We start from the raw sequence: 22545 nt of genomic DNA on the forward strand, positions 1-22545 counted from the left end.
TCTAACGCAGATTTCCTGGTTTTTGCCACGCTGGCATGTCAGCCAGCATACATCCAGTAAAACTATAGTAAGCTGAGTCCTAACTTTGAACCTAAAAATCTAAAATAGCTGTGGGTGAGGTTCTTCCCTTCTGTGGATTTGAAGGTGAAACAGAGCAGAGAGAGTTCACAAAGAGACGAGGTTAAGGTCTCTCGCTTGTCAAACCAGTTCCATCAAACATCCTATTGTGTCGACGCTCCAGAACCCAACAAACAGATGAGAGGCGGTGAGCAGTGTAACCACTCAAAGTTTTGTCTTCATCCCCAAACACCTGTCAGCACTCATGACGCATTTACAAGTTCAACCCATCTTTCTTTACGGCGAACTGAGAATACATACGGTCTGATTTAACTGTTGTGTTCGCTGGTCATATTTGTGTCTTAGGATTCATTTATCTAGGCTTTGATTCTTTGATTCAAGATAACATTTCATGAAAAATACATATTTGACATTTGAACTCATATTAATAACTATATATTATTAATATTAATAAAATTTGAACTAATATCCACAATGAAAACTATGTTAAATCATGAGACTCTCCATAAATGCATGTGCCACCAGGACACCCGAGGTCCACAACTGTGTAATTGTTTCATCTGATCTGCAGCCGTATGTTCTGGACACTCAGGTGAAGAGACGAGCCGAGCTATCACCTGATCACCACCTGGTGATCAGTTGGATCAGGTGGCAGCGGAGGATGCCGGACAGGCCTGGCATCACCTATTGTGAAGGTGTGCTGAGAGCGCCTGACAGAGGCCCCGGTTTGTGAGATCTTTAACTCCCACCTCAGGCAGAACTTCAAAAGCATTCCAAGGAACGTTAGGGAAAACTGAGTAGGAAAAGGGTGGAAGAACTGCTTTACTACACTGAGTGTACAAAGAACAACATTTTGCTAACTCAACACTATGAAAATATAAAAAAGTTAAACATATTAAATAGAGACAGAATAAAAGCACCCACCACTGAGGGATGGTTCAGGGTCACCTGAAGGTTTAATGCCTTGAAAGTAGAGACGGTGTCTTTCTCCCAAATCTAAACTAGGAGAGGGGGCTGATAGCTTAAAGCTATTTTTCTACTTTTGAAGACTCTAAATATTCTCTTTATATATAAATAGTTCTTTAACTACTTCAACAGAATCTGTTGTTTTCCTATGTGACAGGGTAATACAACATGTGTTGCACCTATTTCCTTTTTTGTGACCATCCCTTAAAGATTCTTGTTCCATGAAAAGGACGTGGTACTCGACTATAAATAAAAGGGCTCACATTTCTAACATAAGGGTTTGCATGTGAAGGAAAACTGACAGTCGGCAGTTTAACACTCTTGGAAAGTTGGAGACGTTTCACCTTCAGTTTCAGAAGGACATGTCCCTTCTCAGCGGGGAGTGTAAGGAGTGACTGAATGTGACTTTGGGTCAATACAGAAGACATTGTCATCTGTTGCATATGCATGTGCTTCTGGAAGCCCATATGCCTGCACCCGATTTTAACAATTCAAATCAGCTCTGCTAACACAGTAGCCCTGCCAAGACAGAGCAACACACTGACTCAGTTATAACACAATCACACACTGCAAGAAGGACAACCACCATCTATTAATGTTGTTTTCCCACACATGTTCATTGTTCTGGTGTTAAAATGTGGTGTAAAAGTTTTAACAACGAATTAACGGACACCTGTTATTAGAAATATTCTCAAACTATAACTTGCAGTTACATAAACTACGAAATAATCAGTATGATTAAAAATCCAGACATCAGAAGTTCTAACATATAACATGAAGATCGTTCCTGCCCTGTTCTTCCTGTTCTCCTTGTGTAGTTGCCTCCTACTGTTTCTACCACACTGTGCTTAGAGACGCAGCAAACCTTGCAACTGTAGCTGGACTTCCTGATTGAACTGGACTACATGCGTGACTTTAACGGACTGCTTGTACCATCTCATGCTACCAATATCACCAAGGACATTTGCAACCATTTGTTTTAAAAACAGTGCATTCCCCTCTGACCTCTGGCATGCACAAGTCATTTCCGCCCAGAAAACTGCTACTCACTGCATATTTTTCTTTTTTCTGACCAATCTCTATGAACCTTAGAGATGAGTGTGCAGCCTATCCTGCACCAACAACCTTTTCTCTCCATTCTACAAAAATATGACATCATACAGAGTTTCTATCAAAAAACAAATACATATCATGTAAAAGTACACATCAATACACAACTCTGTGCTGAAGAAGCGTGATCCTGATGATACCTATTACAATATATTGGGCTTTTAGTCTTTGTTGAACAAATGGAAGCTTGGGTGACAAACGTCTTTTGTAGTGCACCCCTCGGCCATGTGTTTCTCTGAACATTAGTCTGAGGGTAACACTGAAACATGTGCACATACATGACATCAACCGTGAACAGGTGTGAAATGAAGATATTGTCTTACCTGAGGACCTAAGCTCAGGTTTTAATACTGGATTTTTTCCCTGCATGGCTAAGATGGTTTGGACATGTGTGGAGAAGGGACGGTGGATGTGTTAGAAAATGATGTTGAATATGGAGCTGCCAGGTAAGAGGAAAAGAGGAAGATCACAGACAACATTACGAAATGTGGTGTCTGATCTGGTGGGACAAACACCCCAGTGCAGCAAGTCTGGATGGGCTTTGAACTAACCCTAATCTGACCCTATGAGTATTACCCAGCAGAGTTAATAGAGCCAATGGATGGGTGAGGGGACTCGCCCAGTTCTAATTATCTCTCTCTCCCAGGTGTCTACCCAGCCTGCTCTAATAAAAGCCGGGAACCTGAGTAGCCTTGCAAGCCCAGTATCTATCACCCACACCTGTTTCTGTAGCTCCCCCCTAGATCGAGGCACCTGGTAATAACTGGGTTAAAGTTAGGGGCCTGGCCAATAGGCCCCAGGGCTCTGTTCATTTTAATGGGCTAGAGTAACCTGGACCAGCTATTCACAGTAAAATGGATTAATACTCTGTTGTTACCTTTAGTGTTTCACAAAGGGTTAAAATGTCCACAATTTAGACTTTAACTGTGAGAAATTTAGGAACAAAGCAAAAACAGAGTGTAATAACAATACTACTACGACTACTACTACTACTACTAATAATAATTCTAACAAAAATCAATTCACCTAAAATACACTTTGTAATCTTTGGAAGGAGAAAGGAGAAGGAGAGCATGCACAGGGCTGTTGTGACAATTTCAACACAATTCAACTTTATTTACATAGCACCAAAATCAAAAGGAAAGTCGCCTCAACGGGTTTTATATTGTAAAGTAAAGACCCTACAGCAATAGAGAGAAACCCCAACAGTCAAAAGACTCCCTTTGTGTAAGCACCTGGTGACAATGGGAAGGAAAAACTCTCTTTTCACAGGAAAAAATTTCCAGGAGAACCAGCCTCAGGGATGGGTGGCCATCTGGCCCAACCAAATTTCGAGTGAGGGTAGGAAGACAAGGCCAAACACACACTGTGGAAGAGGACCAGCGATTAATAAGATCAAGTAAATAAACTCAGAATGGTGTATACTAGTGGTGCAACGGATCAAAAATCTCACGGTTCGGATCGGATCACGGTTTTAAGTCACGGATCGGATCAATTTTCGGATCAGCAAAAATAGAAAAAAAAAGACAAAAATTCGACTCACAGTTTATTTATTTAAGTTTTTTTTGCCTATTAAAAAACATTCAACTGAAGACTCATTGCACACACTTATATAAAAAAAATTAAGGTGCAATATGGACATTATGGACCATGCTGGGCATCCTCTGCACACGGCCATAAACAACCAGAGGAGTCTGTTCAGTGAAAGGTTGCTTCTTCCAAAGTCAAGGACCAGCAGACTTAAAAAGTCCCACACGCCATCAAACTGTTTAACTGGAGGGGAGAAGGAGGGGAAACAGGGACAGAGGAGGGGGGAACAAGTAAGCTGTAGTGCCTTTTCACTGTGCAATAGTTTTTGTTAATATCCAACGGTGCAATAGACTCACAATACTTGAAATGTGCTGTTCCCTTGTATTCTTATTCCTATTCATTCGATTTATCCCTTTTGTATTCTCTGTATTTATATATGTGTATATTTCTGCTCACATTCTGCAACTTCTGTCGGTGCTGTGCTACTGGAAACTGAATTTTCCGGGGGAACCCACCCGAGGGATTAATAAAGTTTATCTAATCTAATGTAATCTATAGGGCAGTGCAGGGCTTTGTATCAACCACTCCGCTGTGATATAACGAGCGGTCACGGTCACGTGGCTTTCCGTTGCCCTGGAGGTCGTAGTTAGGGCAACAGAAGATGCGTGGGACAGTTCAGCCATAACTTTAAACTTCTGCTCATACATGCTTGGAACGATCTTTTCACTGAAGTGGACGCACAACAGGATATCATAGCGTGGCTCAAGCATGTTCATCACAGTTTAAACCTTGTTTTGCACAACAGAATATGGCCGTCTGCAGCTAAACACCCCAGCAGCTTCTGTAATAGCTTTAGCCCAGTCGGGCTGGGCAGCAAAGGGCTGCTTAAACTCCTCTGCTCCTCCACTTGGACCTCTAGCGCTGACCATAGCTACCGCTTGACAGACCCACCACGCCACCATACACATACTTTTTTTTTCTTTTTCGAATCTTCGGATCACGTGTGTGCCAAACCGTGGAGTGGGATCGGTTCGGATATCGGATCAACCGTGATCCGCTGCACCACTAGTGTATACACAATACTTGGTGAATGAAAAAGGTGTGCGAAGAAATACTCAGTGGATTATGGGAAGTGCCCAGCAGCCTACGTCTATTGCAGCATAGCTAAGGGAGGATTCAGGGTCACCTGGTTAAGCACTAGCTATATGCTTTAGCAAAAAGGAAAGTTTGAAGCCCAATCTTAAAAGTAGAGATAGTGTCTGTTTCCCAGATTTCATAGAAGACTTTTAAAAGTTTACTCAAACATTTCTCCACCGGGCTGACACACAGAATCTCCCACTGTCTGCTTTTGACTGTATCTGTGGCTATAACTGGCTCATTCACTGAGCAGTAAAATGTCTTCTTTGTTGGCCTGCAGCCTGCAGCTGTACTGCATGCTTGGTTGCACCAGCCTATAAGAGGGGGCTTGCCCCATGCACTGCAGGGAAAACAGCTTTTGTCACTGAGACAGAAAGATTCATTGTAACCAATAGAATACAAAAAACCACCAAAACATGCGGCCATGATTTTAACTACTTTAACATCAGAGTTAGTAACACTGTGAAAAAGGATATGCTCCATTCCTGATTTCATTTTCTTTTGTTTCTTCTTGTTTTCCATACTTCTTGTGTGATGCCGCACTTAATGTGAGCTTTCCTTAAATCAAGGTCACAGCAAGAAGGTCAGAGGTCATGACAGATCTTTATGATGAGACGTAGATGTAATAGGAGCCTACACAGCACTTAGTTTGACCCAGAGCATTATCATTCCCGGCGCGTAACCGACGATTTCTCACAGTCGTCGGTATGTTACACATTGGGATGAGGACATGTTGGATCACCGCCTCGCTAACTCCAAAAATCCTTCTCATACCACTGCTTCAGTTACAAAGAGAGGAGGGGGAGAGGTCATCACGTAGTTGGACTGCATGGAAAGGAAAACTGCAGAACTTGACAAGAAATAGTACAGCCCACCTTCAACAAATACATGTGGATTCCTCAGAAAATATTATATGATATTACTGTTACTACAGTACTAACAGTACTGTACATCAATCATTAGAAACGTTAAAGAAGCACACCAAACTCCACACACTGAATATTGTTTGTATATGTGTCTATCTGCATGCAGGTGTGAGCAGTTGCCTAGCAACAGATATGAAAGTGTCAGAAGACAGACAACTGCTGCCAGAGCCGATGTTGGGAGGAGTTTCTAAAAGTAGAACACCTCAACAGTGGCAGACAGAGACGGGGCACGAATACACTTGTGTGACGAAGGAGTGGTAGACTCAATTTAGGAAAACAATCAGATTTTCTCACTTAACGTTTTTTTATTCCTGCAGATATATAAAAAAATTACTTCATGGCGTTTAAGGTTTTGAAAACCAACATAAACAAAACTAAAACTCTATAAACTACAGAAATTATTATTTTCACACATTTGTTAAATCACAAATTAACTTTGATTAACCACATAGGTCGTGTCCAAATTCATGGGCTGCATCCTCCTGAGGAACCGGCCTTCGCGGTCTACGTGGGCCGGGTCCTCAGAAGGTCGGGTAGGAAGTAAACAGCCGTGGAATTGGACGGTCTTGCCTTCAGATCTGCGTCACCGCTGTCTCGGTGGAGGTTAATAAACTCAGCCGTCTGCTCCTTGCTATCTAAAATATAACAGGACACTGGCGTAAATTCTTGACTGTCTCATACTTCTGTTTAATCAGTTTTCTGTTTGACGTTTAGTCAGCTGTGTGAAAACCAAGGAGGAACCCACCCGGGGGATTAATAAAGTTTTATTTTATCTAATCTAATAACTTTAATCTCAGCCAAACCGATTTACTCACGAACAAACAAAACACTGAAAAAAGCCCAACAATAACATTTTTAGGTTGTCTAAGTGACTTATATATTACGTTTAACCTGAGTAGCGAAACTCCGCGGTGATCTGAAAATGATGTGCCGGGAGTTGTGCCGTTCTCGGCGGCTTCAGTGACCCTCAAGCTCCCTGCTTGCTATCGAGCTGGTGGGTAACAGACGTCTCCGAAAACGTCGAAGCACTTTTGCAAATATGCGATATCTTGATAAACCGAGCAGATATTTGATGTTTACACAGCTACTTTCTCGCCTGAAAATATGTTAAACATTTATTTTGTGACCCAGAAAGAATAATAAGAGTAATATTAAAACTTAGTAGCGGCCGCCATTGTTGGAAACTGGAGTTTGGCTGGGCCGCGCTATGAATTCTGGGATATGGTGGGCGACGAAGGACACACGCGACCCATCCTTCAAATTCGGGGAAAAGGAGGACACATTTGTCAGCTGCATTCGGAGGAGTCTACGAATTTGGACAGCCTTCGGCGCGTCGCTGTGACGTAATCGGTCTACAAATGCGTCCTCAGGAGGAAGCAGCCCATGAATTTGGATGTGACCATAATTTGGAAACACCCAGGCCTGACCTGTTGAATCAGGGAATACATTCTGACAAAGTCAGGTGGTTCTCTCAAAAAGCACAAAAAGCAAAACATATCCCGCTATGATCTAAAGCAGGGGTGTCAAACTCAAATACACAGTGGGCCAAAATTCAAAACTGGAACAAAGTCGCGGGCTAACATTAATATTTATTGAAAAAAAAATCTTCCTCCAGATATAAGAATGAATCTTTTCTTATGGACTCAAATAAGCTTTGCTGGAAAACTGAATATGGAACAAGCAAAGCTTAATACTAAACAATATATATATTAGCTGTATAATACCAGTAGGCCAGCTCTAATAGTAATTTGGTATGGCTTCGCGGGCCAAAGTTTGACACCTATGATCTAAAGAAACGAAAGAACAGAGGAGAAACAAAGTCTCTGACATCTGGCCATTTAGAAGGTTTGGGGATTCGAGCGAACCATCGCGATAGTTATTATCTGACAATGGAGAAAATGTGGAATAGTGTTGAATCTTCCCAGGAGTCGTTGTCCTAAAAACAAAGAGCTCAAATAGCAAATCAACAGCTCCTCCAGGAGCTCACAAAAGAACCAACACGACATCCAAGGGCCTCAGTCTCAGTTAAGCAGTCAGAAAAAAAAATCTTGATAATCTCTAAGACATTTGGGAAAATTGTCTGTGGACTGAAAAGACAACAGTAACTTTTTGGAAGTTTGAATCCCATTCTATCAGGAATAAAATGACCATAGCATATCATAAAAGAGCATTACACTAAGACTCAAACATGGTGGTGGTAGCATGATGATTTAAACAACTAGCCATAAGTGATGGAACCATGAATTCTGCTCTCTACCAGAAACTCCTCAAAGACTTACACGTGCTTGGGTTATACAGCAGGAGCATGAACACATCACACCAGCGAATCCACCTCTTAAAGGCTTTGGAGTTGCCTAGACATGACCTTAAACAACCCTCAAATGTGGCAGAATTAAAACAATGTCCAGTTACTGCAAATACTTGATTGCAGTTCATGCTGCCAAGAGTGGCACAACCACTTAAGGGACCATTGCTTTTTCACATAGGGCCAGATAGTCCTGGGTAGTTTTTTCTCTTAACAAACAAATCATTGCATTTTTTATTTACTCAGGTTATCTTTGTCTATCATGAAACTTTGATGATCTGAAACATGTGACAAATGTGCAAAAAGAAAAGAGAAAATAAATATTTTAATAAAAAATAAAATAGGAAGGGGGCAAATACTTTGATTCATAGCACTGTATCTTTGTCTCTCAGTCTTGCTGTTACTTACGAGGCAACATGGCACCCACAATGGAAAAAATAGGTTTAAAAATTAACAATTAAGAAACAAAAAATCCATCACAAGGTTCTCAAAAGGCAAAAACAAAGGCAATTGTGTGTAATCCTCTTCAGCAAACATATCCCTGGTCTCAGCATGGCAGAGAAACAAAAAAGCTCATTACTTTGTGTGACAACGTACAAGAGTCCTACCTTGCAGCCCTCACAGGCACTGACACCATAGTGGTATCCAGAGGATTTGTCCTGGCAGACGAAGCAGGGCTTGTACACCCTGGGAGGGGGTGGTGGGGATGGTGGGCTGGGGACAAGTTCCTCAGAACTGGTGCTCTGTGTTTCAATGGCTGCAGGGATTGCAAACAAAAGAAGGAGATGAAGAAGGTTGTTCTACTAAAGTAACTAAAATAATTGAACAATTTGGAACTAGAAAAGAACTTTAAATTTTAACGTACAGGAAACTAAACTGTCTAAACTGTCTCACTACAATTAGGTTCTTTGCCTACAGAGAGAAAACATTAGCCACAAATTCCACATATAAACTTTTATACATCATATTCTGCTTTCGAGTATTTCTCATGATTAGTTTGTGTGTGTTGCTTGGTCAAAATGCTTAATGCTTTTCCAGGGATGGTTCATCTTCATTTAAATTACCTTGTCAGCCAAGTGATCTAGAAAATATAACCATTGATCAAATTGCTTGTTGAAGTATAACCAAACGAAGATATTTGAAATGATTTTGGTGATACAACTGAGTAAAAGTCACTATTGTTTTAGAATAAAAAACTAATAGGCACTGCTCGTATTTGTACTTAATTAAAAATTAAAGTTACTGAAGCTCATATTCATGAATATCTTTCCAACCAACGTGCGTTGGTTGTGTACTGAAAACCAGGACTAAAACAGGTTACACGGATTTACAACCAGAATAGTGAAAAAATAGGAAGTTTTTTTGGTTCAATCCCATTTTATTTTAGTCAAACTTGAATCCACCAAACAGACACTTGTTAACAAATTCCTCTTATTACAATTAACAAACAGCATAGGCCTTTCTTGGAAACATCCATCTAATTTACTCCAAAATATTATTACATTTTCAGATAATTATGAAGGAGGGTCCAGTAAATTAGCTGAGCACACACAGAAAAGAGATGGCTATAAAATAAATGTTACGCATTAATCATTAAACAGCGTTTATGGGAGATGTGCATGTAACATGCAGGTAAAATACCACTAACAATGTTACAAGAGAGAATTTAGCACCATCAATAAAAATGCACCAAAACCATGATAATTGTAGAGACCAAGCAGCTGTCCACACACATGCACAATCAGAAAATGGGAAGCACTCCATCCAGCAGATTGGATTACATTCTTCCGTAGTTCATCAGGGTAAACCCAATTACCAATCTTGAGAGACAAGCTCTTATAATTACTGGACCCTTGTCCCTGAATGGAATTCCCTGGTGATTTAATATGATCTTCCATCACACTCACCGTTCACTTACAAATTACAAGGTTATTCCAAATTATACAATTTGGGGTATTTATATTTAGCTGTACTCTTGACTATTTATATTTGGGCATTTTACTATTACTTTGTTCAATTCAATTGCATTTTTATAGTGCCAATGTACAATGCACTTCCAACTTGGTAAGGACAGAGAGACAAGCACTGATTTTCATTTCATTGCTTCTAATGCTCCAGATGGTTTCCCTGTGAAGCTGGCAGAGAGCAGGTTAAAACATTTGCACATAAAGCAGATGTTCGTTGAGACAATCTGCTGGAGATGAGCCAGTGGTCTGACACACAAAGCCACTTGACAAAGGAGGATCAAGAAAACAGGCACTTGTACATGCTCTTATATATTTACAGTATGAGTTAAAGACCAACCTGGGTTTGAAACTATTTAAGGAAGAATTTTGAACTTTCTATCTCCATTTTTTGCAAAATTCGCTCCTATAACCAAACCACAGATAATACACATAGATACACATAGATACCTGGAAATATGCATTAATGCAGTTGTCTTACATACATCATTCTACTGTGTGGCAGCATGTCTATACAAATTATAACTAGTCATACTACGCTGAGCAATTTTTTTGCTGATTTTCAGGTGGTCTCTTTTGTCCAAATCTCTAGATACTTGTACTTACATGATATGAGAATATCAGACAGAATAAATTGTAATAATGTTGCACAATCCAAATCTGACCTCACACTGTCAACAACAACTGGCTAAAACAACTCCAACTGCAAAATACTTACATGACAGAAACATACTTAATGTTGGATAGTTGTGTGTATAGATAGATAGGTGTGTGTGTGTGTGTGTGTCTTGTGTAACAAATCACCAGCCCATAACAGGTGATATTGACATTATTACCAGATTTCGGTAACAAAAAATACAAATCACACATGCACAGAAATCTAACCATAGATGTCCATAAGTTTTGTGTATTAATAAGAAATAAAACAGGGGAAACTATTGAACACATGAAGAAGGCGAGGTGCAAAAATGCATGGACAGTCACGACACCAGCAGAAATCTATCAGTAATTAGAAAGCAGTCATGCAAATTAATATCAGCTGGTTCAGTCCCAACTGATGGCCAATAAAAACGTGTCATTACCAACATGTCACACAAGAAACATCTCATGATGGGTAAAAACAATGAGCTCTCTCAAGACCTTCATAACCTTATTGTTGCAAAAACTACTTATGCCACTGGCTCCTGTGAGCACTGTTGGGGCCATAATCTTGAAGTGGAAATATCATCATTTCACCATAAACCACAATTAGATACCCCCCGCAAGATTTTAGACAGAGGAGTAAAAAGAATTATCAGAACAGTTGAAAATTGGGCCACAACCACACCTGATGCATGCAACGTTTCTTCACGTATCTTGAAGCTGTCCCCACCAACACAAAAGTATTAAATATATTTCAGTAAGCATGTTAAAGACTATTTCCCCATGTCATTTCTCATAACTTAACCCATGGACATCCATGTTTTGATTTCTTTGCATCCGTGGATTGGATGGATTGTTACCAACAGCTGAGAATTTCATTTCAACTGTAACTTATAAGACTCACATGTTCAATTCAATTGCATTTTTATAGTGCAATTGAATTGAGTTGCACCCGTGGGGTTGCAGAGGGTGTCTGCCGTTTGAGACCTTGGATGAGTAGCGATAGCTGAGGTGATGAAATGGTCAAGCAAGGCGAACCTGTGAGTGTTTGGGCAAAGAAATTGATGCTGCCCAGAAATTGGAATGCAAAAGAAACAAACCTAGACATGGTTGCAATGTCAAATGACGGGAAGGGAAGATTGAAGTGATTGTGGAAGAAACGGAACATGTTCTAAGTTGCTTGCGGCAAGACTATTGATTATAGCTTCTTGGGAGAGGCTGATGAGCTCTGCAATGCTAGGGTTTAGATCGTGCATTTTGTGGCTGAAAATGGAGAACTGGTGTCAGAGCTGCCTCTGCATAAGAGCCCAAGGCTGGTGGGTGACTGACAGCCATGCATGAGCCGATGCATGAGGGGCATGATGGAAGGGGAATTGCTTTGGCCTTTGTTGATTATGTGAGCTACAGTGAGGTTGTCTGAGTGAATGAGGATGGATCTTTTTGACCATTTGTGGCCCCACAGTAAGGCCGAGATGACCACTGGGTAGATTTTGAAAACAGCTGAGGAAGGCAGGAACCATTCCTGGATATAGTGGCAGAACTCAGGAGGCCATGCTGAAGTGAACCATCTTCTGCCATAATAACCCCCAAAGCTGGCAGAAGGGGCAGCATCTGTGTAAAGCTGAATGTCATAAAAGAAAGAAATACCATTCCAGTTAGCAAGGAGAAGCTGCCAGAGTTGCAGTTTGGCTTTGGAAGAGTTTTCTAGCGTGATAGTGTTGAGGAGTGATGGTTTAGATGCTGCAAGTGAAAACAAGTGAGAGATAAAGGAGCGGTCTTGAGGAATTATGCATAATGCAAAGTTTAAGTAAGGGAGGCTAGCTGTCGTTTGGAACATGTGCCAACGAGGAGAAAGTTTTGAAGGACAAAAGTGATTGAGTTTTTCAATAGGCCCTCTTTTTTTCTGAAATTGGAACGCCAAGTTTGGAGAAGACTGACCTCAGGGTGGATAACTCATGAGCTGGCGGTGACGTGGAAGGGGATATGACCAGGAAATTGTCAAGAAGATGAACTAAAAATGGCAGCTTATGGTTGTAGGAAAGGATCTAACATAGAGCTTCAGAGAGTGAGTCAAACGGCTTGGGGCTGCTTTTGCAACCAAAGGTTAGCCTGACGGCAAAATAATATCCCTCCACTTGACTCCGAACAAGCACCTGAAGTCAGGGTGAATTGGCAGGCATTTGTGATGTTGGCTTTTAAAAGCCATGCACCACCGCCAGCGATCTTAACAAGGGAAATGGCATGGTTCACTGTAGAGTATTTAAGAGAATAATCATCGCTGGGAACAAAGCTATTTATGCACGCAATATGACTACCGTGAGGCACAGATAACTCTATGATGATGCGCTTTTTGCCTGAATAATTTCTGTTGAGATGTCAAGTGAGCTGATGCAAAAGAAGGGAAAAGGCGGCTTAGAAAAGGGTCCAATCATGAAACCCTCCCTAACTTCTTTGGCTGTCAACTGGAGGTTTTTACAGGTACAAGAAACTGATGGCTGGGTGACAATGCCTGGGTGGAAACCTTCTGAAAAACCTTTGAGGAAAAAGTTGACGAAGTCTGGGTTAGGGTGATTTTTTTAAGGCTTATTTTGATCTTGGATTCTGAATGCGTGTCGAAACGGGTAAAGCTAGTCATTGCTTGGGGGGTTGCGGGGGCATGCTGGGCGGGAATTGCCGCCGTCGTAAAAGGAGCAGGAGTGGAGATAGCGGCACTAACACCTGAGGCAACCAGAATCGTTGAAATTATTACAAATGGTGCGGCCTCCTGGATGCATGATGGGTCTGCCCTTCCTATCTGTACCTTGTGGCAAAGGCATGCTAGCAATGGATTCTGTGGGTTTTGAAATTTCTGGTGTACATGTTGGGGCCAAGCGGTTAAGACTGGATGTGCAGCTTATGGGCTGTGAATTATTTTGGGCTCAAACGATACAGGATGATACAGGAGCACCGCATATCTTGCAGGAAAGAGGAAAATGGGCAGCAAAGATGCGACCAGAGTTCCTGGTTGAGACTGCCCCAGAATGTGTCCTGATCAAACTGTTGTGAGCAAGCTGCTGCATGAGAAGCGAACTGGATGTGATACTAGTAAAAGCCGGTTCCGACGAATCATAGGGTGAGATCAAGTATTATTGTCAAGTACGTATCGAGCTCTTGTCTTTGGGAGGGGACAGCGGTGCAGAGAACACCTCTAATCAACCTGGGTGGAGTGGGCTGGTGGAGTGGTAGAGGAATGAGCTCAGCTAGATCTATATATTTAACAGCAACGATTTGTTGGCGAACGTGAGCAGATACTGGGGAAGGTTTTGGAGCCAGTGGGCTGGGAAGAGGAATTGCAGAGGGAGGTGAAGAGGCCAGCGAAAACTGAGCAATATTAGTTTGAAAAGAGGGACCCTGGGCTGAAAAACTTGGCCATGTGCTGCTTCGAGCTGCTCCGACGGAAGGAGGGAAAAGAACTGGGTTAGGAGGAGATATAGTTGGATACCTGGTAGTAGGAATGTAGGCTGAAATATTGTAAAGAGAAGCCGAGGTGAGAGGAACTTGCAACCCGGTGCCAGGAGGGTTTGCTGCAGTGATTAATAATAATAATAATAATGATAATAATACATTTTATTTAAGAAAGCGCCTTTCAAAACACCCAAGGACACTGTACACAAGCGATCACAACAACAAACATAACAATTTACCTAAAAAAAGGATAAAACATTGAGCAAATAAATAAAATAAATTAAAGTAGTAGGATGGAAAAGTTTGTGTGAAATAGGCTATTGTGAAAAGGTGAGTTTTGAGTCTTAAAAAGAGGGAAGGAAGTGATGTTTCTTATCTCAGGAGGAAGGGAGTTCCAAAGACGGGAGGCAGAGCAACAGAAAGCCCCATGGTGGCTAGCCGGTGGGGGGGAAGGGAGGGAAAGAGACACAGAGAAGGAATGGTGATCTGAATCAGGTCAGAGAGGTATGAAGGGGAGAGATGATGGATAGCCTTGAATGTGTACAAAAGTATCGTGAAATTGATGCGGTATTTAACCGGAAGCCAGTGAAGCTGCTGCAAAGCAGGGGTGATGTGGTGCATAGAAGGTACAGGGCATTTTGTTGCCCTGTACCTGTGCATGTGCAATGACAATAAAGTTGAATTCTATTCTATTCTATTCTATTCTATAGAAGCGGTCCTGGTGATAATATGAGCAGCAGAGTTCTGGACACGTGGAAGCTGATGGATAGATTTTTCACTAAGACCAAATGCAAATTGGTGATGATGTCATTTAGCGACTTCTAGTAACTTTTAAGACAGCCAATAGCGATTTTTCTTACTGAGGAGTTGGCAACACTGACTCCGTCCACCTCAGGTCCCAAAGTCAAACAAACACTGCAGCATCACTGAGAGTGAAAAACCATCTAAATTTTTTCATCTTTAATAAAATGATCAGCGTTGCTGCTTTGCCAGGTGTAACAATTACGTTTAACATCCATGAAAACAGAATTTATGACATTTAACAGAGTTAGAAGTTAGCAGGAAGTTAGCTCGCTAGCTTCCACCTAAACATGATATAGCATGTTCTGACTGAGAGATTTCTGAAACATTCAAACGTACAGCTCTGCTATCACTTCCAACATAAATGAAGACAGAAAACTAAACAGCAGTGACGTTTGTAGGGTTACTGAAGTTGGGCTAGCTGGTATATAATGACGTGCCACGTGATTGCTAGCGACACAGCTATGTTAGCATAACATAAGACGGTCGTGGCTCAAAGAGTTGGCAGTTGGTCTTGTAACAGGAAGGTTGCCGGTTCGGACAGTCTTGGTTGTTGTGTCCTTGAGCAAGACACTTCACCTACCGCCTACTGGTGTTGGCCAGAGGGGCCGATGGTGTGATATAGCAGCCTCGCTTCTGTCAGTCTGCCCCAGGGCAGCTGTGGCTACAACTGTAGCTGCCTCCACCAGTGTGTGAATGAATAGTGGAATTGTAAAGCGCTTTGAGGGCCCCGAAAAGCGCTATATAAATGCAATCCATTATTATTATTATTATTATTATTATTATTATTATAAACACAGTGAAGCTGGAGGATGAACGCTAACTTTTTTCCACTCGATAAAAGTTAACGTGAGGGTTCCTGATGGTTAGAGACAAATGTAATCGCATGGCAGGATGCTGTAAACGGACCAAACTTCAGTCAGGAGAACAACTGAGATAATCCATCCACAATAGAAGGTTAGTCATTAATATACTGCAACAAGATGGGAATAGAGCAACTGCAAGAGAATTCATCTTTACTGAATCAATGGTAGGAAAGTGGAGGAAGCGCAGTTTTTGGCTTTCCTCATATTCCAAAACGTGCTTCGTCTCTTCGCTGTCACTGTCGCCTGGCAGCCACTATGATGCTTTCAACCAAAACAGGCACAGCTTGATGGCACCATCAACATGCGCTATCGTGGTAGAGCGGTATAGTCAAAATCTCGACCGTTGGCCAAATTCATTTCGTTTCTACCATATACCGTTTATACCGCCCACCCCTAATAGATAGATAGATAGATAGATAGATAGATAGATACACAAGAACAGTTGCCTATATAATAACCAGAGTGTAATATTCTGTATCAAACACTTAATAACTGAAACAAGGTGTTCGCATCAGGTGAGGACTACTGAAGCACAGAATTAATGTGCCTTAGCCTCCACCAGGCGGTACAGCACACTTCAACATACATCTAGAGGAAAAATACTTTGGTGCATTTGTGATGGCTGGGCGATTACACACTGAGGAGAGGCAGCCACAACAATTTAGCCCTGCTACCTATTTGAAACTCATGGCTGCTTCTAAGAGGCAGTGTGACCACCTGCAGACAGATGGGACGTATAAACATAGATGCATTACACCCCTCATTACATGTATGTGTGGAGGTGTGGTCATCAGTTAGCTACATAGGCATCAGTTGCGGGGGAGCCTTTTTCCATTTTCTGCATGATTAAACTTTGAGTCGGCTTCTCTGCATGTTAACATACACAGAAAGCTCAGAGAAATAAAGGCCATTGACAGACAAGTGGGCACAGCTAGTGTGGCTTACGAACAGGGAGAGAAAAATGAGCGACTCCTCAACCCTTACCCTCTGGCTGAACCTGCCGGTTGGGTAAAAAAAGCACAGGCTCCCTGCTGGAGTCTGCGAGATGAACCAGGGGAGGGACTGTGATTGGCTATCTATGAGAACTGTGGTTAGTGACACCAGAGAAGGCTGATATGAACACACACTGCCTTTTACAACCAGCCAGTAAGAGAACATGCTGACTGAGAAGTTCTTCTCCCTTAAAGAAATTCAAATAATTCAGAATAGGGCTGCAACCATTCACCAAGTAATTTGAAAATTATAAAAAATCTTCAAATTTTTTTGCTTCAATGCTTATTTTATCACACAGTGCCATAGTGCACCGTCGTCACCGTGTAAGCGGGAGCATTTAACCCACATTCGTGACTAAAAATAGACCTACACCACAATAGCGTGTGAATAATAAGTTTGACAACATTAAACCCAGCAACCCCCAGTTTTTCAACAAAAAGACTGATAACACAATAGCTCCACTGGAGCTGACGCTGCCACAGTTTAAGGCAGGGTTGTCAAACTCATTTTACACGGCGGGCCACATGCAGCCCACTTTGATATCAGTGGGCCGGAGCAGTGACACTCCCCTTTGTGTCACGGTAAAGGATATTTACATACATTTATACATAATATATAATTATATAATATTAATATATTAAACTATTTTTCTACATGATGAAGAAAAAGCTGCTGTGACAAAGAATTTAAGCGTTATATGACAGTATGTTTGCACTAAGTACCGCAACAATTTCCTAATGTTGTAAACCTGCTCAACATTTGGCAATAAAACCCTTTCTGATTCTGATTTAATGAACGGCCATAAGGGAGGTTTTTATCAGTCGGAAAAGCTGTAAAGTTTATGAAAATACAGTTAAAAGTCTACAAATTCTGCTTGTGCTTGTTTGTTGTGAGCAGCAGAATTATAAACGGCTTCACTGTGAGACGTTGAGCCATGGCTCTGTGCTACATCTCTGCCATTCAAAGAATCTTTGCACATCCTTTATTTTATGAAAGATTTCACCCTTAATGCTACATTTTCTTTTCTTAGGAAACCATTTGTTTCTTCAGTGTTTTCATTTTCACAGCACACTACAGCCAGTTTAGAATGACCACACCTAACCATGATTATCTTTGGACTGTGGACGGAAACCTATTTACAGGGAGAGCATGTCAATTCCATACACAAAGGTTTTCAGGTTTTAATCTGCAGATTTGTTCTGTGCCCTCTGCATCCTTATATCCAATCCTCTAGGATGGAAAACAAGTAGCCTGTGAAACTCTGTCCACGCGGTCCACAAAACGGACACATGGCAAAGAATATGAAGCAAAGCCTGTCGCTGCAAACAGCAATGAAGCTTTGGAGGACAAAGCTGCTTTTATGCTGCAGAAGGGAAGCTGCGCTAGAAATGTAAGTAAAAATCAATTGAGTGGTTCTATCATAAATCACAGGATTTAATTAAACCTGACAAATTACAAGAGATGTTTCTGTATTTGGTTCGTGTTAAGCTGTGGTGATTTTGATGTGGAGACGTAGGCACGTAGGAAAGGAAGCTCACTCTTAATACTGACACTCCTGTGTATGGGAGTGTTTTTTTGTTCAGGCTTTCACAAAGTGTGCACCACATTAGAAGCAGCTTTGCATGGCCGTCCAATGTGTGCCAAAGGGAGCTTAAAATACTCAAAGCATTTAAGCTAATTTAAGGGGCCAGTGTCACTACTGGTTGACCTGTCCAGGGTGGACCCTGCCTCTCGCCCCATGATAGCTGGGATAGGCTCCAGCCCTCCTGCAACCCTGACAACGTTAAGTGGAAGAGGATGGATGTCAGTACTGGTCAGTACTGGTAGCATGAGGCAATATATTACATATTTTACACACACATATATATATATGTGTGTGTGTGTGTGTGTGTGTGTGGGGGGGGGGGGGGTGCTGAATTAAAAAGACCAGCTGATGTGAGAGACTAGTTCTGCACTCTTCTGTTCTCTTACTTAGTAGTTTGTATGGCCTCCACATGTTTGTATGTCTGCCCAACAACATCAGGGCATGCTCCTAATGAGATGACGGATGATGGGGATCTCTTCCCAGATCTGGACCAGGGCATTACTGAGCTCCTGGACAATCTGAGGTGTAACCTGGCAGCATCAAATGGACAGAAAAATAATGTTCCGATCTGTTCTATCGGATTTAGGTCAGGACAGTGTGGGGGCAGGTCAGTGGTATCACTTCCTTCATCCTCCTGCATACTCTCCTCACATGAGGCATCGTCTTGAATCAGGAAGACTCCAGGACCCATTTTGGAAGCGTAGGGTATGACCGCAGAGCCAAGGATTTCACCCCAATACCTAAAGGCAGTCAGGGTGCACTGTCTAGCCCAGGGGTGCCCAATCCCAGTCCTCAAGAGTCCTGCAGCTTTTAGATGCATCCCTACTCCAACACAGCTGAGTCAAATGATTGGATTACCTCTTCAGCATGCCATCAAGTTTGGCAAAGGCCTGATAACAAACATTCATTTGATTCAGGTGACGGAACAAGGATGCATCTAAAAGCTGCAGGATGGTAGCTCTCGAGGACTGGGATTGGGCATCCCTGGGCTAGCCTGTACAGGTCTGTGTCTCCCACCTCCCAGTTTTGGTATCCTATGACAAATTCCAATTGGGCTATGGTGCCAGGCAGTGAGCACAAAGCCCACCACAGGAGTTAGGACCACCAGACCACCCTCATAGTCTGTTTCTGATTGTTTAGTTAAAGACACAGGTGGCCTTAATGTGCCACCCTGGACACGTTGGACTACCTGTGGAACCTCTGCAGGGTTCATTTATTGCCTCGCGCTGCTCGTAGGGTCACTGACCCCAGCCAAAAGCAAAATAATGAAAAAACAGAAAAGATGCAGAGTGAAAATGTTTCTTCTGTTAATTTCATTCAAGCTACAACTGATTTATATCCCCTACTATATCTCAGAAGTGTGTGTGTGTGTGTGTGTGTGTGTGTGTGTGATTGTTATTCAGCAGTCATTCTGATAAAAGAATAACTGTTTTATTTTACAACCAAACATTTCACTGTTTGACGTCAGCTTCAGAAAACTGTTTGATTATATTAGAAAATCAATGTTTATTTTTTGGAAATCAAAAATCATGAAAAATCACATAAACACACAACCTTGAAAAATTATGAAACCATCACTGGGACCCTAATAAGAAGGTCTGTGACGTGTGTTAAGACTGAAAACTTTCAGTATATTTTCAATAATGTATTTTTCAGGTTTATACATTCAAATTCAAATTCTGTCGTACACAGTACAACATGTAGTGAAATGTTATTGCTGCACAATATCCGACCATTAAACTACAGTAAAGAAATTTACAAAATGTACAATTTAAACGTTTACAATAAAAAAAAGGTCTAACAGATTTAAACAATAAATTAGGAATTTAACCTAAGAATTAAGCTAAATTATAAGATAAAAAGTAGAACATGCAAATAAAATATTTAAGAAAGAAATTATAAGAAGTGTGCAAATAAACAGTGTGTGTGCAGTGACATGATGCATGACGGTTCAGAGTATCCCTGCGTCAAGACCCGAATAGCGTGAGGGAAGAAGCTCCTCCTCATTCTCTCTGTTTTGGCCTTAAGGGAGTGGAAGCATTTCCCAGACCTCAACAGTGAGAAGAGGCCATTGTTGGGATGGGAGAGGTCCATATACAATGTGTTTTGTAGTAGCCTAAAACATGTATATTTTCCACTTCTGCAAATATACTTTCAGAAGGAGAAATTCTAATGTACAGTCAAGTAATTAATGACAAATCAGGGAAAACTCCTCTAAAACTCTAATAAGACTGCAAAAGACAACAAAAAATTCCTCATATTTTTTAACATAGTCGATAAAATTATTATCTGTTGGTTTGTATTGAGGTTTCCCGTTGTTCACTCTGTTGTTTTATCCTATTTCTTTATTTTTTATTGCAGTTTTAAACAAAACTGTCCATTTTATACATTTAAAGATGACATGAAGCTCAGGGCAGGCTATTTAAAAAAACTTTGTGTGAAAAACATCTAATTTTCAGCATCATAAACATTTTTTAAAAAGTAATAACATCTAGTATTTTTAATTACCACTACAACATCAGCTATAGAAAGTGTTAAAATGAGTCATTCTTTATAATATGAAATATGAAAGTTGCATGTATCAGCAGCTATGATGATTTATGAGCTCGCTAATATATGATATTTATTTAAAGGTATTTTCATCAACACAGTGCCAGCAGAGCCCAGGGCAGCCTTAATGCCACCCTAATCATTTCACTGTTGTACACAGCGTTTTATTCCCCCGTTCACCTGTCATCACAGTCATTAAATTAGTTTGGTGGCAAGTCGTGGCCTTTCTTGTCCATATCAGAGATGCTAAGGCTTAAAGACAAAAGACTCATTATTTCATAGCATGTGTCAGATCTACAATCCACACCAGGCTGTCTCTTTGTCTTTTCATGCTAACATTTCAGCTGCTTGTTTCCAGATTATTGACATCATGTGTAGCCATTCGATAGCCCATTTCATCAGTGTAAGAGGTTCTTTCACTCTTAATTAACATCTGAACTGAACGAGGAAATGCATTAATGGTTGCTTTGTTGTCATTGCAGCTAATTAATACTCAGGAGGTTTGCATTTTCCTGGAAAAACAAATTATAAAACCGATGTTTCAGTGAACAAAAGACAGGCTTCTTCAAATCAAAGTGTTATTTAAACAGTAGCTTACTGGGATGTGTTAGAAGGCCTCCTGTCACCTGCACACTGGGCTTCACAGGCCAAAGTGTTACTCATGAGTTCCTCGTTTTTAGCATTGCGGCTATTTCAAGTTCACTGAGATCTGACATTGAGAGAAAAATAATGCACAAAAATAATGGCATATTTAAAAAATGGGGGCAGGGGAGGCTTTCCCAGTCATTTCCTTATTTCTACCTTACTTTAAAAATGAATCTGCAAACTTTTATCAAGAATAGAATTATTGATAAAAGAAACATCGGCCCAGTCACCAACAGCAGCTTTACATGCCCTACAAATATTAAAATATTCACAAGCTACACTGTTTTCATCAATCGATTCTTAATTTAATTTACTTAATTAACTTATTAATTAAACTACTGAGTTCATTTTGAGGGTTCATGTAACAGATTAAGGACATTTTGCATCGTCAATGAGGAACAAAAGAGTGAATTCACTCAATCGCAGAAGAATAAAAAATTATGAAATGCAAAATATAACAAACAAAAAACATTCACTTTTCTATTTGAAGTAAATCAAGTGCAAAAACAGTTGTTTCAAACAAAAAGGGAACAACTGAATAGGAGATAGTAGATACATGAAATAAAGAAATAAATATGCGCTGGAACAGGCCTCTGCTCTGACCACAGAGAAAATCCTCCCTGTAAGCCAGCGAGACAAAGTACATTTACGCAATCTGTTGATAAGTAGGCTCACTGCGAATTAAGAGATCATGTAAAACTGCAACAACTGCAGCAATATAGACCAATGCTTAAAAAGTCATTTGGACTTAGTGGAAGAAAAAACACTTGGACACGACAGAAGTCTGAATAAAATCCAGTCCATGTTGGCCTTTTGTTCAAAGCTAACAGGACGAGTTTACATGGACAAGAACTCGTGGGACTAATGCTCCTTGCTACACACACTAAGATTTACCTTTTAAAAAAATATATTATTCTAAGTAATGAAATGAAAATTTACATTTACATTCTTAATGCGGACACTTTACCCGCTGGGGTAAACCTTTCACAGCACCATGCTGGTT

The 22545-nt window shown here is 40.9% G+C and overlaps 1 protein-coding gene across 2 annotated transcripts in view; it reads right to left on the bottom strand.

Annotated features, from left to right (window-relative positions):
- Window positions 1-22545, bottom strand: part of LOC146493865 (retinoic acid receptor beta-like) — a 229692-nt gene that overhangs the window by 87573 nt on the left and 119574 nt on the right. For both annotated transcript variants that reach the window (XM_085149712.1, XM_085149713.1), the window contains one exon: window positions 8661-8809. In XM_085149712.1, coding sequence (XP_085005838.1) covers window positions 8661-8809 — 149 coding nt within the window. The remainder of the gene's footprint in view (window positions 1-8660; window positions 8810-22545) is intronic.

This window comes from Neolamprologus multifasciatus, chromosome 22 (genome assembly GCF_963576455.1).
Source record: "Neolamprologus multifasciatus chromosome 22, fNeoMul1.2, whole genome shotgun sequence".
Taxonomy (NCBI): domain Eukaryota; kingdom Metazoa; phylum Chordata; class Actinopteri; order Cichliformes; family Cichlidae; genus Neolamprologus; species Neolamprologus multifasciatus.